At 47.0% G+C, this 10,176-nt stretch overlaps 1 protein-coding gene across 1 annotated transcript; it reads right to left on the minus strand.

Moving 5' to 3' along the window:
- Positions 1–4,520: 4,520 nt before the first annotated feature.
- Positions 4,521–5,986, minus strand: LOC119316254 (WRKY transcription factor WRKY71-like). Its single transcript, XM_037590562.1, has 2 exons — positions 5,674–5,986; positions 4,521–5,564 (listed from the first exon to the last, which is right to left on the minus strand). Exons 1-2 carry the CDS (start codon positions 5,827–5,829, stop codon positions 4,668–4,670), a joined length of 1,053 nt encoding a protein of 350 aa, XP_037446459.1. The 5' UTR covers positions 5,830–5,986; the 3' UTR covers positions 4,521–4,667.
- Positions 5,987–10,176: the final 4,190 nt, after the last annotated feature.

The following is a 10,176-nucleotide window of genomic DNA, read 5'->3' on the forward strand; positions in this document are numbered from 1 at the left end:
CTTCAAGGGTATGAAGATGCACTCCCCTCTCACTCTCGTTGCTAGTCTCTCCATAGATTGATCTTGGAGATGCGTAGAATAATTTTAAATTTCTGCAACGATCCCCAACAAGATCAACTCTTGTAATACTCATATTCGTCAAGATCAATCAAGCAGGAAGTAGGGTATTACCTCCATAGGGAGGTCCCGAACCTGGGTAAACATTGTGTCCCCTCTCCCCTGTTACCATCGATCTTAGACGCACAGTTCGGGACCCCCTATCCGAGATCCGCTGGTTTTGACACCGACAGTCACCGAAGCGAGCTATCGCTTCCTTTCACATTCCACTACCGTGGAAGACATATGCTGTTATTACTCACGAACCATAGAAGTGCACCAACACCAGCTTGAATCCGTCTTCATTCCCACTCTCTCGATCCTTCCATCTTCGTATCTTCTGATCTTGCTGACCGCTACCATGTGGGGCTACACGCCTCCGTCCTCACCTCATGCCGCCGGTGCCTAGCCGCCGGGTTAGTGGTTTCCTATGATCTACTGCCGCATCGTGCTTTCCATCGATGGTTGCAGAGTGGATCCCGGGCGCACGGCCGCGTCCTGCCCGGAGAAGTCGTTGTTTGTGTCATCCTCTCTCCATTGCTCGCGTGGAAGATGGAAGTAGCCCTGGGCTCCAAAAAGTGGGAAGTCAGGTTTGGATTTTTTTTTATTTTTTTTCCTTCACGGTCGAGTTCCAATTTAACAGGTGAACCTTGAATCCTAATTCCTTTCAGTGACTCTTGCGATTGGTGTCTATGGTATTCCGTTCGGTAATAATTACTCAAAGTCATATTGTATGTCACACCCCGACTCGCCACTGGTGGCGGCACCGAAGAATAAACCCTCCCCGGTGGCGGCGAGGCGCTGGAGGAAGTAGGCGACGCACGAGTGGCTCAACGATGCAAGACCAGTGGAGGATTGGTGTCTACACACATTCCTTCCGTACTAGCAGGGCTGCAGGGGGTTTCTCCCGGCTTCCGCAGCTACGTCTCCATGCAAAGTATTGTTACCATTGCCAGTGTGAAGTCCGGGTTATGACTCCTGATCGTCTCCGTGTGGACTCTCCCTTCCCCATCACAATTTCTTTTAGTGCTCCTACTTCTTATAGAGATGTAATGATTGATAAAAAATGGTGTTTTGCAGTATTGTACATCATGTTTTGATGTGCTAAAACCTTATGCAGCTACTAATGGACTGATTCGATTAAGAACACGGGAATTCATTTATGTGCATATATCTGTCGTTCAATGGCTCAAGTTAATAAGAAAGATGCTCCCCTTAATTTTGAGCTTCAGTTTGCCCTCTAGATGCCCCATCTGTATTCTGAGCTTCAGTTTGCCCTCTAGATGCCCAATCTGTATTCTGCTAAAGATCTTTATGTATGCCCATGTCATTGTAAATGATCTTGATTCTTCCTATAAAGGGGCACTGAAGTCACCATCTTCTTTCTTCTAATTTTAGCTGATAAAAAATAACTCAAGCAGTTTAGAAATGATGTAGGAGTATTAGTTGGTGCAGTCTAACTCTGAACTTTCTATTAATTTTCATTTTCTTGCAGAATATAACTTCCCAATCACGCAACAATATGAATGTATTCGGTGCAGCCTATTTATGGATGCGTCTTTTATGAATAACATGATTATCTTGATGTTAGAGGTCACTATTTCTGTATTCTGTAGTTTCCTTTCTATGATTTTCACGTGTTAATATACAGTGTACTTGGCTTCGATATGTATGCATGCCGCTACTGACTCTCCTACTTATAGTGTTGTCAAATATGAAGATAATGAAGGAAGGTAAAACATCAATTTTAGGCAATAATTTCCGCAACAACGTGCGGGGAATCATCTAGTTTCATTAACAAACATGATCATTTCAACAATGCATGGTTCACAAGTCACAAAACACAAAATAACATGAGATGGCAATAAATGGTTCAACGACATGTGAGTACATGGTTCACAAACACAAATGACACGAAATGGTCAAATTACACAAGTTCTCAAATAGAATTCATAGTTCACAAATCACTTCATCATTCCAAGCAAGTGGGCACGAACATTGCATCTTTCACATTTCCAAACCTCCAAAGACCATCTTCAAAGATCCCAATGCACAATTAGAGTGCGAGGTCCTGAAGAAGATCAAAATTCGTGAAGACATGAAGTTAAGTGTGAAAAATATGTAAGATTAGTGTATAAAATGTGCAATTACTTGTATTTCATCTGCATTCCATCTTGAATATCTTGAAAAAACTCCAATAGCTTTGTCCTTGTTCATTATCGACATTGTTGTCACTCTTAGTATTAGTGACTTTGACATTATTAATTACTAGATGATACCCCACACACGTTGTTTCGGAAATATTTTATAATATATTTTAATGTGATTTGATTGCATTGAACATGGATATTTGAAATAATATGAGAATTAAAACAAAAAATATTATTGTGTTTGATTTTTGTATAGTTGTAAAATATTTTTGCATATTTGTAAAATATTTATTGAATGTGAATAAAATAAAATTTCTCATGCATGTTTGCATGTTGAGGTAGGAGCTTTAAATTATGCATGGGCGCATGTTGAGGTGGATCTTTTCCCATCCATGTTGAATGATGGGGTCACATATTTGCATGTTGACAAAAATAGTTAGTCAGTGCTAGATATTTAGATATAGAAGATGTACTGAGATTGGGAGATTTCGGGCATATTTGGTTCGTATACTAATATTTTCATCATTGGCCGCACTTTTTTGCCACACGTGTCTAAGATTAGGCGATCGAAATTGACGTCACGATTTGTCACATATGAGTTAATCTTACCATATTTTTCCTAGTCAATGGCAGTTGAGGTCTAGTTTTGCATGCAAGGAATCTTGCCATAAGTATGGTTGCAAACCAAACATGGGCTAACTCGGTCAAACTTGCCTAAATTATGGTGTGACGAAGTGTGGCAAGCTTAATATCCCAATCAAACACACCATTAAGCTTACCGTTGAAAGAAGCACTAATATTTTTTTAGGCATTTTTGTAAGTAGGACAATTTCCAAAGAAGCCTAATCCCAGGATAATCCTCTGAATCAGAGAGCCCTAGCTGAGCATACCTTAATTTGACTGAAATGCACGATCTTCACAGGTATTACTTTTGACGATACCTAAAAGGTGAAATTAGCTAGTTCAAAATTTGAACTTTTACTTATATATATAGAAGTAACTTATTAAATATTAAGTTAGCTTGATATGCTTGACCACAGAATATTTTAAAATAAAGTTACAGAATTCATTTATTGTATTTTTATTAGATCATTATAGACTTTATTGTAACATATTTTCTTTTACCATTTGTTACTAGTCCTATATAGGATTAAAAAGAAAACGGCATCTCACGCAGATCTGGAGCCCGGTATCGTCGAAGATTTTATACCGGCAAAAGAAGTGTGTTTCGAAGTCGAAAAAAACAATCTTCCAAAAAAGTCGAAGAAAAATAAAAGAGAATCAGAGAGGAGAGGTGCGTGGCTGCAACGATCCTCCCGCAGCGTCGTCGAAGCTGGCCGCCGACCGCACGTGTTTTGACAAGGAATCACTCCGTCCCAGCCAGCCATCCGCGGGCCCACCCGGCCGCCATCCGGGCTCCCGTTTCCACCCAGCTTCCCTGCCTCCCGCGGCGACCGTAGCAGCTCCTACTCCGTCGCACGTGGGACACGGCCGACCTGTGCGGGCCCCGCCCCCCGGGTCGTCCGCGTATTCTCCGACCTCTTCCCAGCGTATTCCGGCGGCGAGCTGGGTCCAGCAGAGTCTTCTACAGCTACTGCCTACGTGGACCTTCTCTGGATAAGCTCGCCAGACTCATTTTCCTCTCTTTGCAGCTCGCGACTTCGCGAGATTTCTCGTTGCTAGAGCACATGTGTACTGAGTGTTGACAAAATTTGAGCGATTGAACTGGGAATGTACGGTGACTTTGATTTTTCTCATTGAATCGAATCGAGTTCCATGGAAATTATGGAACGAATATTTCGCCTAGTAATAAGGAAAAAAGAAAAGGATTGCACACTTTCGCGTGTTCCTGAATGACTGGCTAGCTACTAGAGTAGCTTACGGGGCTGTACGGGGCTGTTTGGATTGTGACTATCTTTGCCATATGTTGCCACATGATTTTTGCCACACTTGCCTTACTTGAGTTGCTTAAATCGTTAGCCATATTTTGGCTTGCCTAAAAGAATCTTGTCACACTCTTTGCGTCTATAATATATGGGGTTCACTGCTCATAAAAAATTCCTTGCCTCAAGTATGGCTAGACCAAACACCTACCTAACTTGATCAAACTTGCCTAAAATTAGATGTGACAAAATGTGACAATGTGTGGCTAGGAACCAAACAGCCCCTACATGTTACGACCTCCCTCGCCGCCCTCGTGTTGGCGATGTATGTATTTACACGAGCAGCGGCGGCGGCGGCTCCGTTCCCGGCTCGCCGGAGCCGGTCGCGTCCTCGTCGTTGGTCAGGCGGTCCGGTTCCCGCTGGTTTTTCTGTGAGGTTTTGACGGAGGCGGCAGAGGCAGGAAGGCAGCAATGCCGGAGGAAAGTGGTCGACCACCGCAAGAAAATTTGAGCCGCGCGGTGTCTTCCGATGTGGGGATTAATTGATGTCCCTGGTCGGCGATAGCTCGAGGATCCGGCCGGAGAGCGCGGAGACGAGCGCCGCCTTGAAGCTGGGGTCCCTCGTCAGCGTCATGGCCATCTGCTCCGCCAGGTTGCGCCGGATCAGCTCGGACGCCGCCACGGCCGACTCGCCGCTGACGGCGGCCGCTGCCGCTTCCTGCTTGTGCTGCTGCTGCGGGTGGTGAGGCGTGGCAGTCGGCGCCTGGGGCGGCTTCCCGGCGTTCTTGCCCGCGCCGGAGCCGTCGTTCTGCTGCTGCGGCTGCGACGGCGGGGGCTGGGTGTGGTTGTGCTCGCCCTCGTACGTCGCCACCAGTATGGTCTTGTCCTCGGCGCTCCTCTGCACCTTCTTCTTGACGGGGCAGCCGGGGGCGAAGGAGCAGCGGAAGTAGGCTCGGGGGCAGGGGTTGTCCTTGGTCACCTTCTGCCCGTACTTGCGCCATTGGTACCCGTCCTTCACCACCAGGCTGAGGTCGGAGGGGTCGGCGTGGACGTAGCGCTTGGAGACGACGGGCTTGCACTCCTCCCGGATGCGCTTGCACGGCTCGCCCGACGTGCACTCCGCCTGGTCCGGCGCCGCCGCGTACGCGAGGCCGCCGGCGTAGTGCTGCTGCTGGTGCTGCGACGGCCGCGGCGGCGTGCCGAGGCTCTCCTCGCTCTTGCGCTTCCTCGACGGCGACACCGACCCGCCCTCCGACGCGGAGGACGGCTGGTTGTTGTAGTGGCTGTTGTTGCCGCCGGCGTGGGCGCCGGCCGTGACCATGTCGGTGAACTGGCCCTGCAGGGCCTCGTACTTGGAGGCCACCTCCCTGAGCATCTCGCCCAGGCGGCGGTTCTCCTCGCTCACACGCTGTAGCTCCGACTCAAGAACCGCAACCTATACACAGACACAAACATTCAGTCGCAGCTCACGTACAAACCAAGGCAAGCATAATCAAAACCATGGCGTTCTTGATTTGTTCCTGTATATGGACGTGTGTGCCTACCTCAGGGTCCTTCTTGAGCTGCATGAAGTTCTCCTCGACGAGGACCTTGGGCTTGGCCAGCGCCACCATCGGCGCCGCCTGGTGGTGCCCCATCGGCGGGAGGCCGACGTGCAGATCGAGGCTCAGCGAAGGCTGGCTGCTGACCCATGGATCCATTGGTCGACGATGGACTGATCGTCTCTCAAACACCAAGCGCTGTAACGGATGTAGAGCTCGCTTCCGGTTCGAGGCAACGCGCGGGAGAGAAGAGAGGGGAGAAGAGAAGGTTGGGATGGAGAACTATTTCCGAGTTCCGAGTGAGAGGAGAATGGCGTGGAGCAGCCGTGTTATATAGCCGGCCAAGCACGGGACTAGCGGTCTAGCAAAGTCGCTAGCTAGGAAGGTCGGGTCGTACTACTACGAGGGGGAGGCGAAAAGAAGAGGACGAAGCGGCTCACGTCACATCACGACTCACACGCTTGTCCTCTTCTTGGTCACGCAGGGCTCGGAGGAGAAGGCAACGGAAAAAAGAAACGGGGATGGGGGTCGTGGAATTCGAGCATGCGGACGGGGTGGGGGCAGCGGAAGGAGACCGGAGGGTGCGTGCACGCGCGCGCGCGGGCAGGCGAGGGGGAGAAGGGATCGGATCGGCGGTGACGACCGGCCTCACAGCGACGTTTTCCTTTTCTTTTGGGTGTTGGTGCTACTGGCAGCATGGCACGGCAATCTGCGCGGGGATCTTTCCGACGGGTGGGTGGGGGACGGGGCGCGGTGGATGTCGGCTGCCTCTGTCTGTCTTGGGTTCGGGGAGTGTGGTGGTGATCGGGTCAAGGAAGTACACCACGATGCTCGCGAGATGCACGGGGAGAGAGAGAGGAGAAAAAGGTTTCCCCTTTGCTTTGCTTTTGGTACGCTCACTCTTGCAAAGATGATTATTAAAACAAATCTCGTTCGGTGGTCATTAGTTGATTGCGATTAGGCTTTGCCCCGTGCGGCAAATGGGACGGGCGCAAGTGGAAAGAGGGGGACAGGAAGGACTTGTTGACTCCAGCCTTTTCTTTCTTCCTTTCTTTTCTTTTGGTGCCTTGCTAGGAAAACTTTGCTTTGTTAGGAAAACTTTGGCGGGCTAACCATTTGTTTTCTACTCCTCAGTTGAGCTCGAGTAGACTACGGAATCGATTCTTCCCCGTCATATTCGAGGGAAACACTTCCCCGGCTCTTCCTTCAAGTGTACTCCTACGTGGAAGTAATAGCATCTCATTATTAGTGCGAGTTTGGGCTTGGCCGGCTAAGCTAGGTTGGTTAATTAATTAGTTTTACTATACGATTTATCCTAGCTGGCGCGCTCTAATAAGATCAGCCCCGGCGAGCTATTCTGCTCTCCTGGACGGGTGCCTAAAATCTGACCGAACGTGCCTGCCTTTCGGGAAGAAGACCGGTGAGCTAACCACACGAGTCAATGTCACGCCCGGATGCAACGTTGTTTACGACGGATGATGCGGAGTAATCTATTGGCTGTGCCCCTTTTCTTGACCGACGTAGACGTTCGCTTCGCTTCGCTTCTAATAGCAGTTTCTAGGAAGGAATTTCCGGATGTACTATCATTGATGTGATCTACGTGTACCGGGGACGTGCCCGGACGTTTTCTTCTTGTTGCCTCGGGGAGCCCGGGTCCGAGGGGGCGTATTCAAAGATGGCCCTGGCGGCTGGGTGCTGGACTACTGGTAGCATCCCATGGTAGTTACGGAGACTTGCTATCTTTTATATCTAAATAGCTATCTCTTATTAACTATTTCTTTCAACATGCACACTCTAACTTCTTCTATCAATGAATGATACGCAAGCTTTGCGTATTCGCAAAAAAAAAACATGCAAGCATGCCACATCGTCCCACAATTTACATGAGAAAATGCCCACCTCCAATCATGTTTCTCTACTTGCAAACATGACACTTTATCATTAAACATGCATGAAAAAAAAAGACTCGTCTCAACATCCAAACATACATAAGAAATTCCATTCTATTATGCTATTTATAATTAATAAAAAAATATGACTATATAGTAATCAAACATGATAAATTATATGTATTTTCAATTTAAGCTTTTTATATTATTACTTGAAATATTTATGTATCATGCAACGAATCATACTGAAATATTGCAAAATATCCACTCAACAATGTGCAAAGTATCATCTAGTTGCGAGAATGGAGGGAACCGGGAGAAATTCAGGACGGAACGGGTAGTGAATTGTAGGAACGTTACTGCAGAGACTTCGGTGCTGACAGGAACAGAGGAAGAATGGTTACACGTAGGACCTGGACCTCGTTGTTACCCAGAACGAACTGGCTCGTTCCCGATTTTTTTATTAATGATAAATGATAATTCTGTAATTCTGAAACTAGTAACAGACCAGTTAAAATTATAAAAACAGGAAGAACGCCAAGAATAACAGCGTTCAGATTGGACTCTATTGCTAACTGCGTCCAGATCTGGACGCTAGTATAGACTATGTCCGGTCATGCTGTTTGATTAGTATCTAATTAGGCTTGATCGTGTTGTTTTTCTCTGATAGATAGATGTTTCATGACCTATAAACCTTAGTACGCCGGCGGTCGTCGCTTCTTACCTTGCTGGGTGGTAAGCAAACTCTAGCAGGGACATCACCAAACATTATTGGATGCAGGAGCAACATCATCTGGCTGGCGGCTTGTCATTAGAATCATTTCCTCGTCATTAGGATAACCCACTGAAACCTATGGTTGGCGCATGTGAGTTGTTCCACGGCCTGGTTGAATTTTCTTGGTTTGGTCTTCTTTACAATTTATTCCATGGTTGCCAGTGTATATTGTACTTCCTTCGGTCCTTTTTACTCCGCACATTTGCTTTGTCTGAAGTCAAAGTTTGCTAAGTTTGACCAAATTTATATTAGAAAATATTAACATCTATAACATTTAATAAATATAATATGAAAATATATTCCGAGATGAATCTAATAATAAATGTGTTGTTATGTGAATGTTAATAATTTTTTGTATAAACTTGGTCAAAGTTGGATGAGATTGACTTCACACAAACCTAATATGCACAGTAAAAAGGACCGGAGGGAGTACAGACGACTTGGTTGTTACTCTTTGATAATACAATTGGTAATTGGCTAGTTTATGAGAACAGATAAGTCGGTCTTGAGTTAGCGGGGTCACGCTTTCACCTCTAAGTGTTGGTGCACCGTTGCCGGTACTTTTGGAAACATGACGTGCCGGTGCCATATCCCGAAGTGAACCTGCCGCACGGATCATACCTCAACCTCGATAGGGTTCCGGTACCAGCCGTACCAAACTCAGGCCGCGCACAACTGACGGAGATCCACCACCATCGTGCTCTACTCCCGGCCGACCTCCGTTGCGACCCAGCTTACACGATGCATTCATCGAACTAGGACGCGGTCGACAAGAAGGCCTAGCGGCAGGCGGCGGAGCATGATCGACGAGAAGGCCTAGCGGTAGGCGGCGGAGCGCGCGATGTTGGCCGAGCGATAAGCGAAGCAGCAGCTGGGAGCCTTCCAGCAGACGTTCCCATGGATGGAGATGCCGATCTATGTCGACCTGACCAAGGTGGAGGACAACGATGACGCCTAGATCTACCGCCCGCCCCTAACTAATTTTCTAATGTTTTCATTTAATAATTTTTAGTTTCAATTAAAATAAACTGGACCTTTGTGGGCTGTTTTATAAAAAAATAAATCAAAATCCAACGCAAATGTGAAATGCGTGTGTCCGTGTTGCTCGGATCTTTGGACTGACGGACAAAAACATGTTCACCTCACCCATCAAACAAATAAAGAACGAATAAAATCTACGCCAGTTTGGGTTGTTTGGAGTTTCCCTTAGGTTGGACGTTGAACCAAACATTGGACGTTGCTAACAACAGTGTATAAGTATGGACGTGGTTCGTAACAGCGACCAGCCCTGGACGCTACTGATAATGGCGTCCTTCATATTTTCCAAATTTCCAACTTATCATTACTAGTTTCAGAATTACAACATTATTATTTATTATTAACAAAAAATCGGGGCTCGTTCTCTGCCACACGGTGGTCAAGTTTTACTGGTAGTACAGCTAATGTTATTGAGAAAATTTTTTATTTGACACTGTCTTAAAATTTGGTTCCTTATTTGACACTGGAAGAGTTTTTCTTCCTTATTTGACATCAATCTTAAATTTTATTCCCTATACGACACTTCCGTCCATTTTGAGATTAAATGACACCTGAAAAGACAATTTTGCCCCCCATGCGGTATGTATGTGCACGCGTGTGTGTTGTTGCGTGTGTCGGTGCACGCACACATGTGTGCTGCTGCTGCATGTGTGTGTGCATGTGTGCCGCTGCGTGTGTGTTTGCTACTGCGTGTGTACGTGCGCTCGCGTGTGTGTGATGTTGCGTGCCTATGTGCTGCCTGCGTGTGTGCTGCTGCTGCTGCGTGTGTGTGTGTGTGCTGCGTGCGTGTGTGTTGCTGCGTGT

This window comes from Triticum dicoccoides, chromosome 6A (genome assembly GCF_002162155.2).
Source record: "Triticum dicoccoides isolate Atlit2015 ecotype Zavitan chromosome 6A, WEW_v2.0, whole genome shotgun sequence".
Taxonomy (NCBI): Eukaryota; Viridiplantae; Streptophyta; class Magnoliopsida; order Poales; family Poaceae; genus Triticum; species Triticum dicoccoides.